Source organism: Danio rerio, chromosome 22, assembly GCF_052040795.2.
Source record: "Danio rerio strain M-AB ecotype USA chromosome 22, GRCz13ab, whole genome shotgun sequence".
In the NCBI taxonomy this organism is placed as follows: domain Eukaryota; kingdom Metazoa; phylum Chordata; class Actinopteri; order Cypriniformes; family Danionidae; genus Danio; species Danio rerio.
Genome location: NC_141042.1, coordinates 4,927,501 through 4,948,493, shown reverse-complemented (window position 1 = coordinate 4,948,493; position 20,993 = coordinate 4,927,501). Strand labels below are relative to the sequence as shown.

General features: G+C 33.6%; 1 protein-coding gene across 2 annotated transcripts in view; it reads left to right on the top strand.

Annotated features, from left to right (window-relative positions):
- The window catches only part of fbn3 (fibrillin 3), a 126,981-nt gene that overhangs the window by 70,424 nt on the left and 35,564 nt on the right, over positions 1 to 20,993 (top strand). For both annotated transcript variants that reach the window (XM_087303197.1, NM_001135790.1), the window contains 21 exons: positions 2,733 to 2,936; positions 3,247 to 3,387; positions 4,409 to 4,528; positions 5,387 to 5,512; positions 7,239 to 7,361; positions 8,600 to 8,875; positions 8,950 to 9,003; positions 9,075 to 9,200; positions 10,400 to 10,525; positions 10,611 to 10,730; positions 12,411 to 12,548; positions 13,509 to 13,559; positions 13,659 to 13,784; positions 15,554 to 15,781; positions 15,892 to 16,017; positions 17,462 to 17,590; positions 17,668 to 17,793; positions 18,008 to 18,133; positions 19,403 to 19,525; positions 19,610 to 19,735; positions 20,070 to 20,195. In XM_087303197.1, coding sequence (XP_087159323.1) covers positions 2,733 to 2,936; positions 3,247 to 3,387; positions 4,409 to 4,528; positions 5,387 to 5,512; positions 7,239 to 7,361; positions 8,600 to 8,875; positions 8,950 to 9,003; positions 9,075 to 9,200; positions 10,400 to 10,525; positions 10,611 to 10,730; positions 12,411 to 12,548; positions 13,509 to 13,559; positions 13,659 to 13,784; positions 15,554 to 15,781; positions 15,892 to 16,017; positions 17,462 to 17,590; positions 17,668 to 17,793; positions 18,008 to 18,133; positions 19,403 to 19,525; positions 19,610 to 19,735; positions 20,070 to 20,195 — 2,841 coding nt within the window. The remainder of the gene's footprint in view (positions 1 to 2,732; positions 2,937 to 3,246; positions 3,388 to 4,408; positions 4,529 to 5,386; positions 5,513 to 7,238; positions 7,362 to 8,599; positions 8,876 to 8,949; positions 9,004 to 9,074; positions 9,201 to 10,399; positions 10,526 to 10,610; positions 10,731 to 12,410; positions 12,549 to 13,508; positions 13,560 to 13,658; positions 13,785 to 15,553; positions 15,782 to 15,891; positions 16,018 to 17,461; positions 17,591 to 17,667; positions 17,794 to 18,007; positions 18,134 to 19,402; positions 19,526 to 19,609; positions 19,736 to 20,069; positions 20,196 to 20,993) is intronic.

Sequence of the window (20,993 nt, the reverse complement as noted above, 5' to 3'; positions counted from 1 at the left end):
TCATTTGCCAGCCTGACCAGCAAAAACCAGGCTGGAAATGGCTAAAAACTAGCTTGGAAAGGCCAAAACCCCTTTAAAATCAGGCTGGTCACACAGCTAAAACCAGCCAACCAGCCTAGGCTGGTTTAAGCTGGATTCTTCAGCATAAAAATATTCCAACTTCCTTTTTCAATGTGAAATGCAGTAAGATATTTCTCAAAGCCATTTTAAAGATTTGTGTGGTATTTTAATGTCGTTTTGAACTTTAATATAGATTATGAACCTGTCATAATATGCTAAAATGAGTGTAGACTCTTCTCATAACGTCTTACAATGAAAACATCTTCTCAAAGCAGGAATTTCTTCAGATGCTTGACCTTTAAGTCAGCATCTGTGAAGAATCGTACTGTACCTCACTGTAAAATCAAGATAAATACATGTCAGGTCAGGCCGAGGATAAGAAAACGCTCTCCTTCATTCTCTTGTCTTCACACTCATGTGTTTTACGCTCTTTGACATGTTTCATTTGCAGGAATGTACAGGTCAGTCGGTTGCCAATTCCTCAGCTCACGCCTGCAGTTTTCTGGTTTTGCTTAATGTACAATATCAGCTTTTTTCTGTTTTACATTTGCTGAACAAATTAAAAGCAGCTTGTCATATATATATATATATATATATATATATATATATATATATATATATATATATATATATATATATATATATATATATATATATATGTATACAGTTGAAGTCAGAATTATTAGCGCTCCTTTGAATTTTGTTTTTTTAATATCTCTCAAATGATGTTTAACAGAGCAAGGAAATTTTCACAGCATGTCTGATAATATTTTTTCTTCTGGAAAAAGTCTTATTTGTTTTATTTCGGCTAGAATAAAAATTTTTAAAAACCATTTTAAGGTCAAAATTAGTAACTCCAGTCGGCGCAATAGCCTAGTGGTTAGCGCGCCGACATATAGTGCAATAGCATGTCAGGGCGTCGCGAGTTCATATCCCGGCTCGAGGACATCTCCCTACGCCCTCTCTCTCTCTCCCTTTTAGCTTCCTGTCTCAATACTGTCCTTTCTAATAAAGGCAAAAAGACCAAAAATAAATCTTTAAAAAATAAAAATATTAACTCCCTTAAGCTATATTTTTCCTCAACAGTCTACAGAACAAACCATCGTTATACAAAAACCTAATTGCCCTAGTTAAGCCTTTAAATGTTACTTAAAGCTGTACAGAAGTGTCTTGAAAAATACCTAGTAAAATATTATTTACTGTCTTCATGGCAAAGATAAAATAAATCAGAATAAAATAATTAAATAAATAAATAATAAAAATAAAATAAATAGGGGGCTAATAATTCTGATCTCAACTGTATAAATATAATATCTATCTATCTATCTATCTATCTATCTATCTATCTTAGATAGATAGATAGATAGATAGATAGATAGATAGATAGATAGATAGATAGATAGATAGATAGATAGATAGATAGATAGATAGATAGATAGATAGATAGATAGATAGATAGATAGATAGATAGAGAATTATAGATTTACTGGATTTACAGTATGGGTAAAATGCAATATTAATATTTGTTTTATTCTATAAAAAGATCAGATTTTTCCTCATTTAAAATAAAAATAATTGTCACTTAAACCATTTTTCGAAAAAATTTTTAAATAATGGCATTGTGTAACGTGAAACGAAATATAAACATGGCACATTTCTGTTTATTGTTTGTGTTATTTTGACCAAATTTTTATCCTCTGAATGGCAAGCTATATAATATTAATAAATAATAACTGTGCTAAACAAAGATTGTGATAAATTGCATCTAAAATAAAAGTTTGTTTTGACATAATATACGTGTTTGTATTATTTATATTTTTACAATGTTTATATGATACATAAACTTACATAAACAACTAAACTATTTTGTTACAATGATGTTTAAATATTTATATATCATTTTTATCATAAACATGTTTGCTACATAATTACCTATTTTTTTCTCAAATATTTGTGTATTTATATTATATACATAATATGTGTGTGTGTATTGTGTATATTTATTATGTCAAAACAAACTTTTATTTTGGATGCAATTAATCTTTGCTCAGCACTAATATATATATGGCGAGGCAGTGGTGCAGTGGGTAGCACGTTCGCCTCACAGCAAGACGGTCGCTGGGTCGAACCTCGGCTCAGTTGGCGTTTCTGTGTGGAGTTTGCATGTTCTCCCTGCCTTCGCGTAGGTTTCCTCCGGGTGCTCCGGTTTCCCCCACAGTCCAAAGACATGCGGTACAGGTGAATTGGGATGGCTAAATTGTCCGTAGTGTATGTATGTATGTGTGTGTGGATGTTTCCCAGGGATGGGTTGCAGCTGGAAGGGCATCCGCTGCGTAAAAACTTGCTGGATAAGTTGGCGGTTCATTCCGCTGTGGCGACCCTGGATTAATAAAGGGACTAAGCCGACAAGAAAATGAATGAATGAATATATATATATATATATATATATATATATATATATATATATATATATATATATATATATATATATATATATATTTACAAATTACAATGGTTATTTGTAATGTATTGTTTTTTATTTGATTGTTTGCATTTAAAGTAGGAACGAATGTACAAATTGCAGTCTAATAGAAAGACATTTATAAACTGCTATCTACAAATGTGGTTTCCCTGTAATCGTCATCTAGTAAGTGCGTGTTGTTTATTTCCAGATGAATACCGGCGTCTGTGCATCCAGAGGCTCCCGTTCGGCACCGGTAACGGCGGCATCATTCATGACGGTAACGGCGGTCTGAACATCGGCGGATATGGAAAAGGGCCTTCGCAGAACGGAAACGGCGGCGGCGGATACATTTATGGCAGCGAACACACTTTCACTAACGGCAACGGAAATGGAGGACAGAAGATCCAGATCAGTACGTATCGCATAATCTCCGTCAGTTTACTATTAAATAAATCTGTTATCTTGTTTTTTTTTTTTAAAGTACTCAAATGCTTTTAATTAGTGCTGTAATTAGTGCTTAGTTTGTATTTACATAAGTGGTGTGTGTGTGTTTGTGTGTGTGTGTGTGTGTATATATATATATATATATATATATATATATATATATATATATATATATATATATATATATATACACACACACACTGAAGTAGAAAAGCAGGACTTTATGCATCTTTTATTAGTGTATCTGTGCTTGATTGGTGTTATTTTGTGCTCTGCAGGTCAGCTAAATGAGACCACGATCGATGTTTGCAAACACTTCACGAATCTGTGTCTAAACGGCCGCTGTATCCCAACACCGACGAGCTACCGCTGCGAATGCAACATGGGCTATAGACAAGACGTGCGCGGAGAGTGTATCGGTAAAACACGTGTTTATACATGCGCAAAAGCTGATTTAATATTAGAGTTGGAAATCCCCTCTGTCGCCATCTATTGGTGATTGCTGCAGTTTGTCTCACTTCAAATTAAAACATTTTATTTTGTTTCGTTTTACTGTCATTTTATGAATTGACACTGAACCTATTTAACTTTTATTTATGTTTGCTGAAGTTTTAGTCATTTTCTTTGTTTTCTTATTGTTTATTAGTTTTTTGTTTTTAATATATATTCCCAGAGTTTTATATTTTTAGCATCAAGTCATTTTTAGGTTATTCATATTTTATTTACCGTTATTTCACTATATAGTTTAATCATTTCAAGTTATTTTAGTTTAATTAATTTTGTTTTAGTTCACTATTAATAGTTTACATTTGGATTTATTTCATATTTTCTATTTGCATTTAAATTTTAGTCTTAATTTTGTTGTGTTTTTGTCACTGTTTATTTCCATTAAGGAGTATTTTAGTACTAAATAATATTAGAATTAAAAATATTATTCATTGGATGTTTTTTTTTCAATTTCACAATTATTTTTATTAGTTTTTTTATAATTTATTCATAGTTTTTGAATTGAATTAACATTTAATTATCATTCTTATTTTATATATATATATATATATATATATATATATATATATATATATATATATATATATATATATATATATATAAATAAAACAACTAAGACAAATGAGCTATATATATATATATATATATATATATATATATATATATATATATATATATATATATATATATATGAAATTTTACACCTTTTTTACTCAAATTTATGCCTATTTTGTCAGTTTTCCCTCAAATGTTTGTCTTGCATTTCAGCTGTGTTTTGTTTTGGGTGTTTTCTGGATGTATTTTTGCTGCCCTCTGCTGGTCAAACGCCAGTATTTCAGTTTAAAAGATTTTTGTGTGACAACCTGCTCCTGTTTGTGTAATTGTGATTTGTTGGTGTGTTATTCTGCTGTTGTTTGTGTAATTCTGCGTCAGATGTGGACGAGTGCGTCAGTAACCCGTGTGTGAACGGAGACTGTGTCAACACTCAGGGGTCGTATCACTGCAAATGTCACGAGGGTTATCAGGGAACGCCCACCAAACAGGCCTGCATCGGTTCGTGTCTTTATATTTCATGGCAGAAATGTGGATCAGTTTTACAGCTAAAACATGTTTAAATCTCACCATTTACAATGCTTTAGAGATACAAAAAAAACACTGTTGTGCCCTAAATTACAATTTCTTATGTTATTTTCTTGCTGTTATTATTATTATTATTAATTATTTTCCCAAATAAAAAACAAATTAAAAATAAAAATGTGGCAATATATAGCAAAATATATTTAACTTTATTGATTAAAATGTGAACAGGCACACGATTTGTTATAGTTCACTGAAAGATAAAAACCATACAACTAAAATATGAGAGAAATAATTGAAACATTTATATATATTACAGACATTTATTAGGTATATAAATTCAGCCTAATTAATTTGGTATGTTAAATTATAAAACTTTTAGTAGTCATTTTACTTTATATTTACATTATATACTTACGCCCCATTCACACGGGGCTTCAGCATCAACGCTTGACAGAGGGCGTGTCTGAAATTGGGGCTGATGTGATCGTCATGGCAACGTCAGCCAATGAAATTAGTCAGCAATAGGCTACTGTCTGAGCTGGTGTATTTGCATACAGCGATCTGATTGGCTAACGCTTCCGTCGGCGCTTAAAGTTGAGCAAGTCCCAACTTTTGCAGCGAGCAATGCCTCTGAAGCGGCGCTGACGGATCCACAATGCAGTTCGGCAACGCCTGACGTCACCTGTTCAACGTGAACAGGAAGCGTTGAAGCTAACGCCCCGTGTGTATGGGCCGTTATACTAAATATTTGTGTATTAAGTGTATGTGTAATAAATTCCTCATCGCCCTCTGCTGGTCAGCTGTAATAATAATGCGCTTGTGTTTTCCCAGACATCGACGAGTGTATTGTGAACGGCGTTATGTGTCGTAACGGACGCTGCGTGAACACAGATGGAAGTTTCCAGTGCATCTGCAATGCCGGCTTCGAGATCAGCCCTGATGGGAAAAACTGCATCGGTAAGACATTATAGACCACGAAATACGCGATAGTTCACGAAAATGTCTGACGACAAATATCCAGATGATGAGAGTTTAACTATTTTGATCCACATTTAGCTTAAAACAAAGCTCATATGATAATTTAAAGTGTTTGATATTGTGCTGGAGTCTCCTAAAACAGGTTTAAATGCGTTTAAAGTCAGAAAGTATGCTAATTTAATTTGTAGCGTTAAAATCAATTCACGATCATTTTGATTCGTTTCATTTGAAACAAATCAGTGCCTACAGTGTGTGTCCCCCTCCCCCTTCCTTAAGCCAGCTCTGCTCTGATTGGCCAGTTGGCCAAGTCTGTTTTGATTGGTCTACCTGAGTGTTCGTTAGTCGCAGATGGCACTGTTTTTATTGGTCTATCTGTTGGTTCGTATATCACAGATAGGCAGGGATAATGCAAATAAGTCACTTCAATCATGTTGATGTAGATCGGCAGTAGGTACAAGATTAGACGATTCAGAGTCGACTCACATACAGACACATAATTCAGCTCTGCTCTGACTGGTCAGCTGGCCAAGTCTTTTGTTTGATTAGTCTATCTGAGTGCTACTAAGTCACAGATTTGTGGGAATTATGCTAATGAATCACTTTAATAATGTTGACGTCTATCGGCAGCAGGTACATGTTTCAAAAATATAACAATTCGTTAAGAAGATTCAGAGTCGACTCTTTATTTTAAGACACATAATCCAGCTCTGCTCTGATTGGTCAACTGGCCGAGTGTTTTTTGATTGGTCTATCTGAGTGTTCGTATGTCGTGGATAGGCTGGGATTTATGCAAATGAGTCACTTTAATCATGTTGATGCAGATCGGCAGCAGGTAAAGATAAAAAAAATAAAACTACAATTCGTTAAGGAGATTAAGTCGACTCTTTCTTTTAAGACACATCATCCAGCGCTGCTCTGATTGGTCAGCTGGCCAAGTCTTTTTTGAGTGTTTGTAATTCGCAGACAGGTGGAGATTATGCAAATGAGTCACTTTGATCATGTTGTTGTAGATCGGCAGCGGTTACAAGATTCAAAATAAAACGATTCGTTAAGGCGATTCAGAGTCGATTCAGTTTCTTTTGAGACACAATATCTTTTTTAATCATGCTCTTTTTTGATAAACGACTCTGTAGACCGTTTTCATTGAAGGACAGCCACATAATCTGCTCTTTGATATTTGCCATGTTCACCTTTTTCAGTCATCTCTCTGGCAGAGCATCTATATATTTCCTTAGATCTATAATATTAATTTTAATTCCTTTGGAAAGTGCCAAGTAATTTGACTTCTTCTATGAAGGAATGTGATTGTGTGACATTAGCTGTGAAAAAAGGGATTGTTATTAATATGGAAAATGACCTAAATATCACAATGATGATTTTCTGGATAATCTGTTCATTTAATAAGTATTATAAAGGCCAACAAAAATGACAAAATGTCCCTTGAATATGGCAAGTGTTCTTATAATTCTAGCTACTGTATATCTTTTAATACTTTCACTTAAATTTAGATACTGCACCTCTTTAAATGCTGATTATTTAGTTGAACAGATGCTTTATGAATTTTTTTGACTAGTAAGGATGTCAGAAAGTCAACCTAAAAGGTTTTGGTTATTAATTTTGTTGATTATATCAGGTTTACATGCTAAAACGAATTGTATTTTGTGTATTTCCACTAACATTAAGAGGCACTTTTCTGGTCCCCCAGATCATGATGAATGTGCCACAACCAACATGTGCCTCAATGGGATGTGCATAAACGAAGATGGCAGCTTCAAGTGCATCTGCAAGCCTGGGTTTGCATTAGCGCCCAATGGACGCTACTGTACTGGTGAGTTTATTAAACCCCAAAAACCATTTACTCACACCAATATCTGTCAAACTGCATCGAATAACAAAAAAAATCCTACAAATAATTTATAAAAGTAGCTTTGTAAATCCTGCGCTATATTCGTAGCCTTCAGTTTGCATGGAAAAAACTGACCTCAAATAAAAAACAATTTTATTTGTGTTTGCGTGTTTTTGCAAGTGTATGTCCCGCGGATTTAATGACCAAAAATGGGGTTATTCTCTTATATTCCTTAAGCATAACTCTTAAAATGTCAATTTTAATGTCAATTAAAAAAACAAACATATTAAATAATTTTCTCGTTTACAAAACAAGTTTTGTGCAATAGAAGCTAAATTGTGCTTAGCTTGCGCCCTTTTGCAAATTCGATGTCAAATCGAACACATTTTCTAACCATTTGTCTTAAGTGAGCAAAGTTCAAGTTGTTGTTTTCTAAAAATTAGTTTCCATTAAATAACTTTTAAAATTATATTTAAAATCTCAATTTTAAAAAACAAACTAAATAAAAAGTTTTTCTTATGGTTCACAAAACAAGTTTGCTGCGATTAACAGATGCCAAATTGTTAAAATATCTTATCTTAATATCTTTGCTCGTGCAATTTAGCAAATTTGACATCAAATCTAACGTAAGAATTTTCTAATTATTTGTCTTACATGACTAAAGTTCAAGTCGTTATTCTTTCTTAAAAACGTTCCTATTTAATTACTCTAATTTAAAATCCCACAAAGGCGTTGCAAAAGTAGTTTTGTAACTTCTGTGTTATATTCATGTTTACAGTTTGCATGGGAAAAAAAACTGACGTCACATCGATTAAATCTTCATTCAAATTTTTGTTAGCATGTTTTTGTAAGTGTATGTCTCGCGTCTTTAATGACCCAAATTTAAGTTATTATCTAAAATTCCCTAAGCATAACTCTGAAAATGTAATTTTAACCTTGGTTAGAAACAAACAAAAATATTTTTTATTCTAATTTTCTTGTTTGCAAAACAAGAATTGTGCGGTTAAATGATGCTAAATTGCAAAAATTTAATCTCGGTTTACAAACTTTGACATGAAAATTGTTTCCCATATAACTACTCTTAAAATTGCATTTGCATTCAGGTATATTTGCGCATCTTCGGTTCATGTTTGATATCAAATTTGAACACCAAAACAAATGTTGAGCTATTTATTTACATGACGTTCTTTAACATTTGATACTAATTTCTTCTTCGACAGACATCGATGAATGCCACACCTCCGGCATCTGTATGAACGGCCGCTGCGTGAACACTGAGGGCTCATTCCGTTGCGAGTGTCCTCCAGGTCTAGCCATTGATGTGGATGGACGCGTCTGCGTGGACACCCACATGCGCACCACCTGCTACGGTGCAATAAAAATGGGCGTATGTTCACGACCTTTCCCTGGCGCAGTCACAAAGTCCGAATGCTGCTGCGCCAACCCTGAACATGGTTTCGGAGAGCCTTGCCAACCCTGCCCAGCGTTCAACTCCGGTAAACCACAACCACACACCTTCCTACATGCATTAGCATATTAGCATGTTAGCTAACATAGTTTGCTTGTTCAGCCGAGTTCCAGGCGGTGTGCAGCAGTGGACCTGGGATCACCACAGACGGACGAGGTTAGTTTTTCGTTATCGCTCTCTTGACCATCTGCAAATGCTAAATACTAATGTTTTCCCTTTCTTTGTAGATATAAACGAATGCGCTTTGGATCCAGACATATGTCAAAATGGGATTTGCGAGAATTTGCGCGGGAGCTACCGCTGCATCTGTAATATCGGTTATGAGTCTGATGCTAGTGGGAAGAACTGCGTGGGTAAGTTGCGTTATTATTTGAGTTGCGCTACTATCCGTGTTTAATTTCTTTTGTTAACTTAATTTTTTTTGCGTATCTTTGCATATTTATTGGATACAGATGGCATAATGCATCATTTTATTGCATTTGAATATGTTTTTTTTTTCAAAAGTAATATAAACAACCTATACCAATATTATGGCTAAAATTATAAACATACATTTTTTTATCCTTTGAAACCTGAAATGTTCTGAAACATCTTATAAAAACAAAAATGTAATATTTTAGTCATTTTAAAAAAATTTGCCGATAACCGATATCAAACTGATATTGCACATCCATTATTATTTTCAGGTTTCAATTATTTATTAGCTACAGACAGCATAATGCATCATTTTATTTACTATGAATGTTTTTTCAAAACCGACATTAGCAACAAGATACCGATATTATGGCTCAGATTATAAACATTTACATTTTAATCCTTTAAAAAGCTTATTTGTTCAAAAAAATATTTTAAAAACACAAGTTTTATTAGTCATTTAATAAAATTTACCGATAACCGATATTAGACTGATATTGTACATATGAAAAGTCTGTTTAAAAAGTTTTATATTTTCAGCTTTCAATTATTTATTGGCTACAGACAGCATAATGCATCATTTTATTTCATACAAATATATTTTTTCCAAACCGATATTAGCAAACGATACCGATATTATGGCTCAGATTCTAAACACTTATATTTTTATCCTTTAAAAACCTGAAATGTTCTGAAACATGTCTGAAAACATGAATCTGAACAGTTTTGTCATTTAATAAAATTTACAGATAACCGATATTGTGCATGTAAAAAAGCTGGTTAAAAAAAGTGTATTATTTTCAGGTTTCATTGGTTTATTAGCTACAGTCAGCATAATGCATCATTTTATTTCATACGAATATGTGTTTTCAAAACCGATATTAGCAACTGATACCGATAATATGGCTCAGATCATAAACATTCCCATTTTTTAATCCTTTAAACACCTGAAATGTTCAGAAAGATTCTATAAGAAAAAATTTTAATAAATTAGTTCTTTAATAAAATTAAAGAAAACCAATATTAGACTGATATTGTACATTTGAAAACCCTGTCTAAAAAGTTTGTTAATATTTTCAGTGTTCAATGAGTTTTTGGCTACAGACAGTATAATGCATCATTTTTGCGTATCTTTCAGACATTAATGAGTGTTTGGTGAACCGCTTGTTGTGTGACAACGGCATGTGTAGAAACACACCTGGAAGCTACACCTGTTCCTGCCCCAAAGGATTCTCCTTCAAGGCCGACTCTGAGACTTGCGAAGGTTTCAGAATTTTTCTTCTCCTATTTTTTTTTCTTCTCTCAATACTTTTGTGAATTTCATTCTTACCTACGGTCCACTTGTTTAGACATCAACGAGTGCGACTCCAACCCCTGCATCAATGGCATTTGCCGCAACATAGCCGGTTCCTTCAACTGCGAATGCTCGCATGGCAGCAAGCTGGATTCCACCAATACCGTCTGCGTAGGCAAGTACAAACAATTGTTTTAGGTTACAGAAGAATGCAGTTGTGATAAGAAAAGTGTTCATGGTTACAGTATTTTCTGATTGGTGGATCTGTTTTGGGGAGTTAAATGGCTATTAAATGCGTTTTTAAAAATTGCAGCTAATTACACAACTAAAACATACTTTCAAGATTACGTTATTAGCGTTTTCAGATACATTCACGTAAGCATTTGTGCTCAGATTTTATTAAGGCTCTGGCTTTTTTTTGTTGCATGCTTGCAATATTAAATATATCGGTGGCATATGTCGGATTCGCAATATTTCTTAGATAATCATTTTTATTGGTTAAAAAATATATAAATTATCGGCTGATAAATTATGAATTATTGTGACATTTGAATCAATCTAAATGCATACTTCTGGCTATGGTTGCTACTGGTACATACAGGTTTTAACTGGTTTTTCACAAATATCGGTATGTACAGCTATTCTTAGTTTTCTGTATTTTACAATTTATAGTTATGCATCTGAGTTAAACATAACGTTTCTTTTCTTATCTAAACCACTGATTAAATATCATCCCAATTTGAAACTAAAATGTTGTCATTTAGAGAATTTATTTGCATAAAAGTACAAAAAGATGCAATGTTTTCACTTCTAGTCAACACAACAAGAGCATTTTAAGTTCAATAAAACAAAAGGAAAAGATCTGAGCTTCTGACCAATTGTAATTTCTCGAAAAACACAAGAAAACTGTTTTAAAAGACAAACTTTGTACTTGAAATTTGAAAGAAATGTAAGCAAACCTCTATAGAGTAAACTAGTATTACTATTTGACTTAACTCCATGCCTAATAAATCAATTAAAGTGGACCTATTATGCAAACATCACTTTTGTAAGGGGTTTACACACAGTTGTGTGTCAGCAGTGTGTGAACATAACCAGCCTCTAATGGTAGGGAAAGCCCCGCCCACTAGTGACAATCTCTACCTTATTAGCATAAACAGCCCTTAGTGAGAAGCAGCCATTCACCATTAGAGTTTTGAATCTGCCACTATGCTGACACATAGGTATTTATAGCTCCGCCCTCTTCTGAAAAGAGTACAATCTCATTTGCATTTAAAGCAACAGTCACCAAAACGGCACAATTAGGATCAAAGCCTAAAAGGGTCAGTTTCAGAGAGTTATAAACATTAAATGTGTATTATTTTGAGCTGAAACTTCACACACACACACACACACACACACACACACACACACACTCTCTAGGGACATCAGAGACTTATTTGACATCTTGTAAAATGGGGCGTAATAGGTCCACTTTAAATGCAAATTTTCAAGTGGTCTCTTAAATTTTTCCATAGTTGTATATGGAATCATTGAAAAAGCTTCAATGCAAACAGTGATGTGCGTGTCAATGTTTATTTTCCTGACGCCACTTCTATTCATTTCCAGCCAGGCATGTTTTTCATCTTCGTCTGAAGCCGAATGTTATTTGATTGAAATTAATGGAGTATGAAGGCAATAGGTCGCGCAGTTGTGCTTTCAGGATGAATAGCCGCAGTGATATCAGAGCTGGTTTTTATATATCTGCAGAAACGCGCTGACTCTCCGCAGGGGAGCCGCGGCAAAATGTCACAACGTCCATTTGTCATTGTCACACACTTTTGTGGGTTGCGTTTGACATCTTTGCTCCGTGCAGACAGCATGAAGGGGACCTGCTGGCTGAACATCCAGGACGGCCGCTGCGAGGTGAATATAAACGGGGCCACGCTGAAGTCTGAGTGCTGCTCCACGCTCGGGGCCGCCTGGGGAAGCCCATGTGAACGCTGCGAAATCGGTCAGTTCATGAGCTTTACACGACCAAACTGACAAATCTTGTCAGCCATATTAATAATAAGATTAAATGTTATGACATTTTCCAGCATTTTATTTATGGATCATGGTTTGGCCCTAAAATACTTAGTAATTGTCATGTGAAATATTTAGACTTGAATCATTTTTATTTTTATTTAATATTAAGAAAATTCCTTCGAAAAGCTTAGGTATAAAGCAAAAATATATTTATATTAACATGATAGAAATATGAATATATAAATCTAATACAAATATAACTATGTTTGCAGTGGCTAATGGGGATCTAAATAAACAACAATGGCTTGTTTAAAAGTAGTTTTTATTTATTTAAATGATTATAAAATACAAAAAAAGACTTATTTTATATATTTTTATTTATTAATTATAATTCATATAATAATAATTAATAATATTCAATATTTTTATTTGACACAGATACCAAGATGTATTTGGCCTGTATGAAAATACAAGCTCATAAATTAATAATCGTAATAATAATCATAAAAATTATAATAATAATAATAATTATTATTACAATTATAATTTTTATGATTATTATTACGATGGTGATTATTATTATTGTTATATAATTATTATTATCATCGTTATTATTATTTTTGCCATTTAAATCTAACATACAATGCTTATATACACTATAGCCCTTATTTATAAAATGTTTTCAAATATGTCTATTTTAATTTAATAACTGATCCATTTGGTAAAATATATTTATTTATATTTCTTCAAAAGATTTTAATTATAAATAGTATTAATATTTATAATTATATCATTTTAAATAGCATCAGTATTAATATTATCCCCTTTTAAACACAACAGAAATATTTTTATTATTATTTCAATTAAAATGTAAAGATTAATATTTGTTTTGACTGTACTATTGAGGAAACAGAATATTCAGCATTTTGATTATATATTTTTACAGATCCAGCCTGTTCTAAAGGGTTTGGTCGCATGAAGGGACTTGTATGTGAAGGTAGGCTCTACCCACAATTCTTTGCTGCATTTTCCCTGCACATGCTGTGTTTTCTTGCATGATGATGCAGGTTTGTTTGTGTTTGTGTTGTATCTTCAGATATCAATGAGTGTGAGGTGTTTCCGGGTGTCTGTACAAACGGCCGTTGTGTGAACACTCAGGGCTCTTTCAGATGCGAGTGTCCTGAGGGACTTACACTGGATGGAGCCGGACGAACATGTGTTGGTATGCATCTTTTAGCTTTGCTTTCTCTAATTATTTACTTATTTAAGCGAATTATTAGATGCAGACAGCATAATGCATCATTTTACTTCATATGAATATTTTTTACAACCGATATTAGCGACAAATACAGATACTATGGCTCAGATTTTAAACATTTACATTTTTATTCTTTAAAAACCTGAAATGTTCTAAAACAGCTTACAAAAACATAGATTTAATTTTTTAGTCATTTTTAAAAAGTTAGCTGATAACCAATATCAAACTGATATTGCACATATACAGTTAATATTTTCAGGTTTTGATGATTTATTAACTACAGACAGCATAATACACCCTTTTATTTAATATAAATTCGTTTTTTCAAAACCGATACTAGCAACCAATACTAATATTATGGCTCAGATTATAAACATGTATATTTGCATCTTTTAAAAACCTGGATTGTCCAAGAACATATTCTAAAAGCACAAATTTTAATAGTTTAGCCATTTAATAAAATTTGCCGATAGCCAATATTAGACTGATATTGTGCATTTAAAATCCCAGTTTAAAAATGTTGTTATTATTTTTAGTGTTCAATGATTTATCAGCTACAGACAGCATAATATATCATTTTATTTAATATGAATATGTATTTTTAAAACCGATATTAGCAACAGATACTGATATTATGGCCCAGATTTCAAACATTTACAATTTTTATTCTATAAAAACCTGAAATGTTCGGAAACATTCTGAAAACACACATTTTAATAATTTAGTAATTTAATAAAAAAATGTTGATAACCAATATTAGACTGAAATCTGCAACAAACAGAATAATGCATAATTTTACTTCATATAAATGTTTTTTTCAAAACTGATATTAGCAACTGATATAGATATTAAAGCTAAGAATATAAACATCTTATTTTTTTTATCCTTTAAAACTTGAAATGTTCTGAAACAGCTTATTAAACATCGATCTTAATATTTTAGTCATTTCAAGTATCAGACCGATACTGAACATCTACAATATTTGAAAACGGTTTAAAAAGTTTGGTAATATTTTCATAAATCAATTTATTTTAATTTATAAAGACGGCATAATGAAACATTTTATTTAATATGAATGGTTTTTAAAACAGATATTAGCAACTGATATCAATATTATAGCAAAGATTATAAACATTTGAATTTTTATTATGCTTTAAAATTCTGAAACGTTGTAAAACATCTTATAAAAACAAAATGTTAAAATGTTAAATTTTAAGAAAAATAGATTATAACCAATATCAGACTGATTTTTACATATACAAACTGTTTTAAAAGTTTGCTAATATTTACAACTTTAAATTATTTGTTGCCTATAGAAAGCATAATGTATCATTTTATTTATTATGAATATGTTTTTTTACAAAACAATATTAGCAACTGATACCGATATTATGGCTGACATTATAAACAAACATTTTTAGCATTTAAAAACATGAACATTTACAAAAAACATTTATAAAAACAGAATATTTTAGTCATTTTTAGGAAATTTGCTGATAACCGATATTGGACTAATTTGAAACCCTGTGTAAAAAGTTTGCTAATATCTTCAGCTTTCTTCCAACTTCCAACAACAGATTAATATACTGATAATATACTGATAATTTTGAAAACCTTCATATTTGATACCGATTTTTGGGCTAACATAAATCAAGGCACATAATAATAGTACATTTAAGATTTTCTTAAAAAATGTAAATCATAAATAATGTGTGTGTGTGTGTATTTTGCAGACGTGCGCAGTGAGCAGTGTTATATGAAGTGGGATGAGGACGAATGTGTGGAGCCTTTGCCGGGCCGCTATCGTGTGGACATGTGCTGTTGTACAGTGGGTGCGGCGTGGGGTGTGGACTGTGAGGCATGTCCAAAACCAAACACTAATGAATTTAAGACTATCTGCCCTCGAGGACCCGGAATCGCCAATCGCGGAGACATTCTGACTGGGAGACCCTTCTACAAAGGTAAACAGTATTAAAAATTGATTTGCAAGTTGACAAATGTATACGATTTGTTTGCAGTTTTTGTTAGCAGATGACTTTGTGAGTATGTAATAATGTGTTTCTGTCCACAGATGTGAATGAGTGTAAGGTGTTTAGGGGGCTCTGCACTCACGGCACGTGTCGAAACACCATCGGCAGCTTCAAGTGTCGCTGTGATAGTGGTTTCGCCCTGACAATGGAGGAGAGGAACTGCACAGGTACACATCTCACCTTTTTAATACTGATACTCTTGAGAAAATCATAATTAATACCGATATTATTGCTGACATTATGAATGTAAACATTTTAGTGCTTTTAAGTTTTAAACATGTAAAATAATCTGTTAGTAACCAATATTGGCCGATAATGTTCATCTAAAACATGTAAAATAATCTGTTAATAATTGATATTGGCCGATATTGTTCATCTGAAACATGTAAAATAATCTGTTGATAACCAATATTGTTCATCTGAAACATTTAAAATAATCTGTTAATGACCAATATTGTTCATCTGAAACAAGTAAAATAATCTGTTAATAACAGATATTGGCCGATATCGTTCATCTGAAACGAGTAAAATAATCTGTTAATAACCAATATCGGCCGATTTTGTTCATCTGAAACAAGTAAAATAATCTGTTAATAACAGATATTGGCCGATATCGTTCATCTGAAACGAGTAAAATAATCTGTTAATAACCAATATCGGCCGATATTGTTCATCTGAAACATGTAAAATAATCTGTTAATAACAGATATTTGCCAATATTGTTCATCTGAAACATGTATAATAATCTGTTAATAACCAATATGGACCGATATTGTTCATCTGAAACATGTAAAATAATCTGTTAATGACCGATATTGTTCATCTGAAACATGTAAAATAATCTGTTAATGACCGATATTGTTCATCTGAAACATGTAAAATAATCTGTTAATGACCGATATTGTTCATCTGAAAAATGTATAATAATCTGTTAATGACCAATATTGTTCATCTGAAACAAGTAAAATAATCTGTTTATAACCAATATCGGCCGATATTGTTCATCTGAAACATGTTAAATAATCTGTTTATAACAGATATTGGCCAATATTGTTCATCTGAAACATGTATAATAATCTGTTAATAACCAATATCGACCGATATTGTTCATCTGAAACATGTATAATAATCTGTTAATAACCAATATTGTTCATCTGAAACAAGTAAAATAATCTGTTAATAACCAATATCGGCCGATATTATTCATCTGAAACAAGTAAAATAATCTGTTAATAATCGATATTGGTCGATATTGTTCATCTGTATTGTTACAAGTGATTAAAAACATGGTTTAAAAAGGTCTGCTAATATTTTTGGCTTTCATTGTCAACCTAATCTATTGAAAAATATGAAAGCATCAATCTTTGATACCGATTTTATGGAAACGTTTATGAATCTACTTTTGAAACATGTCAAACTTACCTGACCATCTTACATTTGATTAATATTAATCTGATATTTGTTTACATTTCAAATACATGGTCGATAATTGATACTGACTGATATATTTTTTGATACTCTATTTTTGTTACTCTATATGCAAGTAAATTTAAGAGAAATATACAAAATACAAAAAAACATCTGTAACGTTTTTCCCCATGATTCCTGCAGATATCGACGAATGTACGATCTCTCCGGACCTGTGTGGTCATGGTGTGTGTGTGAACACACCAGGCAGCTTCGAGTGCGAGTGTTTCGACGGCTACGAGAGCGGCTTTATGATGATGAAAAACTGCATGGGTGAGTGTCAGAGAAGTGGTGGTTTATCTGAGATTGTGCTGGTGGCCTCTTCATGTGTGTGCTTGTGTGTGTTTTAGACATTGACGAGTGCGAGCGTGACCCACTGCTGTGCCGTGGAGGGACGTGTCTGAACACTGAGGGCAGCTACGAGTGCGACTGTCCTCCAGGACACCAGCTCAGTACTGAGGCCTCTGCTTGTGAAGGTACAGTATAGTGTTTGTGTTTGTGTGAAGCTGACTTTTAGTTTAAGTTTTAGTCACGGTCATACTATTTTTAGTCTACTCAGGTTTTAGTCAAGCATTTTAGTCTTATTTTAGCCAGAATCACGAAAACTGATGACGTTTACACCTGTCTGGTAATATTTTTCTGCAATTCTTGAAATGTTGTCCATATTTTTGACTGATTTCTCTCTATCAGATGTGAACGAGTGTCAGCTGAGTGACAATCTGTGTAAACACGGTCAGTGTGTGAACATGGTGGGAACGTACCAGTGCTCATGTGAAACGGGATACCAGGTGACGCCCGACAGACAGGGCTGTGTGGGTGAGCAGACGCACACACAACACACAAACAAAGAGGTTTGTTTTCCTATCTTAGTGAGGACATTATATAGACTTCCATTGTTTTTCTATCAGGGTAGTTACACTGTCTATGGCCAAACCACAACTCTACCCCGACAAACTTTATATTTTGAAGTTTTTTTTAATCAACTTCAGTTCCAAAATTTTCTAAATAGTTGCATCTCTGCTAAATATTGTCCTAACAAACATCATACGTTACTGAAAGCTTATTTATTCAGCTTTTGAATTGTGTTTAAATCTCAATTTTCTTTAAAACACACTCTTTTCCTCTCCATATGCACCACACACCTGATAAGCACCTCATACTTCTTTAAAAAAAGCATTGTGCGATTCTAAGTGTGCTTGACGCAGGTGAGTGGGCTTAACAAACCACCTGTAGCTGACACTCTTTTTCTCTCCATATGCACCACACACCTTATAAGCACCTCATACTGCTTTAAAAAAAAAAAAAAGCATTGTGCGATTCTGAGTGTGCTTCATGCAGGTGAGTGGGCTTGACAAACCACCTGTAGCTGACACTCTTTTCCTCTCCATATGCACCACACACCTTCTTATAAGCACCTCATACATCTTTAAGAAAGCATTGTGCGATTCTGAGTGTGCTTCACGCATGTGAGTGGGCTTGACAAGCTGCTTGAACTTCTTTTTGAGTGTGATCCACTCAGGTGAGTGGGTTTTACAAACCACCTGTAGGAAACACACACTTTTCCTCTCCATATGCATCACACACTTTCTTATAGGCTTCTCAAACTTCTTAAAAACATTGTGCGATACCGAGTGTGCTCCACATAGGTGGGTGGACTTGACAAACCACCTGTATGAGAAACACTGTTCTCCTCTCCATATGCACCACACACTTTCTTATAAGCTCACCATATTTCTTTAAAAGCACTGTGAGATAATGAGTGTGCTCCACTTAGGTGAGTGGGCTTGACAAACCACCTGACACTCTTTTCCTCTCCATAAGCATCACACACCTTCTTATAAACACTTCATACTTCTTAAAAACATTGTGCGATACTGAGTGTGCTCCATACAGATGAGTGGGCTTGACAAACCACCTGTAGGGCACACTCCTCAGGAAGTAATCTAAATAAATATGTAAGAAGTACACTCGTCATAGCATTTATATACAGCCACTCTCTTTTGAAGTGCTTATTTTGTTCTCACTTGTCTATATATGAATTGTGTATATATAAACGGGTAAATTTGTATCTCTTGACGCCTCCAGATATCGACGAGTGCACCATCATGAACGGCGGCTGCGACACACACTGCACAAACTCGGAGGGAAGCTACGAATGCAGCTGCAGCGAAGGATACGCGCTCATGCCTGACCTCAGGACCTGCGCTGGTAACACACACTGTCAAACTCGCACACATTTACATACACGCATACAAACTGACTTCTCAGAATGAGCCGTGTGTCTCTCTGCAGACATCGACGAGTGTGAAGACACACCAGATATCTGCGACGGCGGCCAGTGCACGAACATCCCCGGAGAATACCGCTGTCTGTGCTATGATGGTTTCATGGCCTCTATGGACATGAGGACATGCATCGGTGAGACACATGCATACACACACACACACACACACACTAACAGAGTTTGATTTATTTACATTTTCATTTTAATATATCAGATTTGTTGGTTGAATTTACTTTAAAATAACAAGAATGTGTTATGTTTTTCTTTCTCTGATTGCACATATTAGTTTTTATAAAATTATTTACATGTTTATACATATTTAATAAATGAATTTTGTTCGTGATTTCCTGTTTGTTTACATTTGCAATGTCATATTTGTGTTATATTATATTTATTATGTTAATATATTATACTTTTACTTTCACTTCACTTTATTTACATGATACTTTCTGTCATTTATTCATACAGACGTCAATGAATGTGACCTGAACCCTAATATCTGCCTGCACGGTGACTGTGAAAACACTAAAGGATCCTTCATTTGTCACTGTCAGCTCGGATATTTCGTCAAAAAGGGCTCAACTGGATGTACAGGTACGACACATGAGTATTTAACATGACACTTTAAAACCTTTAGATTATACAGTGTTACCAGTGATAAACCAGATGAGGCCAGCCCCAAAAAACGGATCAAATTATCAGAAAACAGATCAAAATCAGTTGAATACAGAAAAAAAGGTGAAAACACATTAAATCAATGGGAATCTAGATTAGACAGCAATAAAAACAGATGGAACAGCAGAGAAAATCTGATCAGACCAGCAGAAAACTGGATGAGACCAACAGCTAAGCCAGTGGAAACCGCTAAACCAGTGAAAAACCAAATCACTCAACAGAAATCAAATCAAGTTAACTAAAAATGATCAGACAGTGGGAAAACCAGAGCACACCAGTGGAAAACCATAATCAAACACCAGTAAAAACATATCAGACCAATTAAAACCAGACCAAACAGCAAAAAGCCAAATCAAACCAACTAAAAACAGATCACACAGCAGAAAGAACAGATTGAACAAGTGGAATTGCATCAAACCAATGTAAACCAAGCACAAGAAAAGCTAGATCTGACCAACAACAAAACCCAAATCAACCTGGGAGAAATCCAGATCAGACCAATGAAAAGCCAGATCAAACTGCAGAAAAACAGATCAAACAGCAGAACACCAGATCAGAACAGCAGAAACACAGATCAAACCAGTAGATATGCATTAACCAAGATTAAAACCCATATCAAGCACACTGAAACCCAGATCAGACCAATGAAAAACCAAGATCAAACAGCAGAAAAACAGATCAGTCCAATGAAAAATCAAATCCGACCAGCAGAAAAAC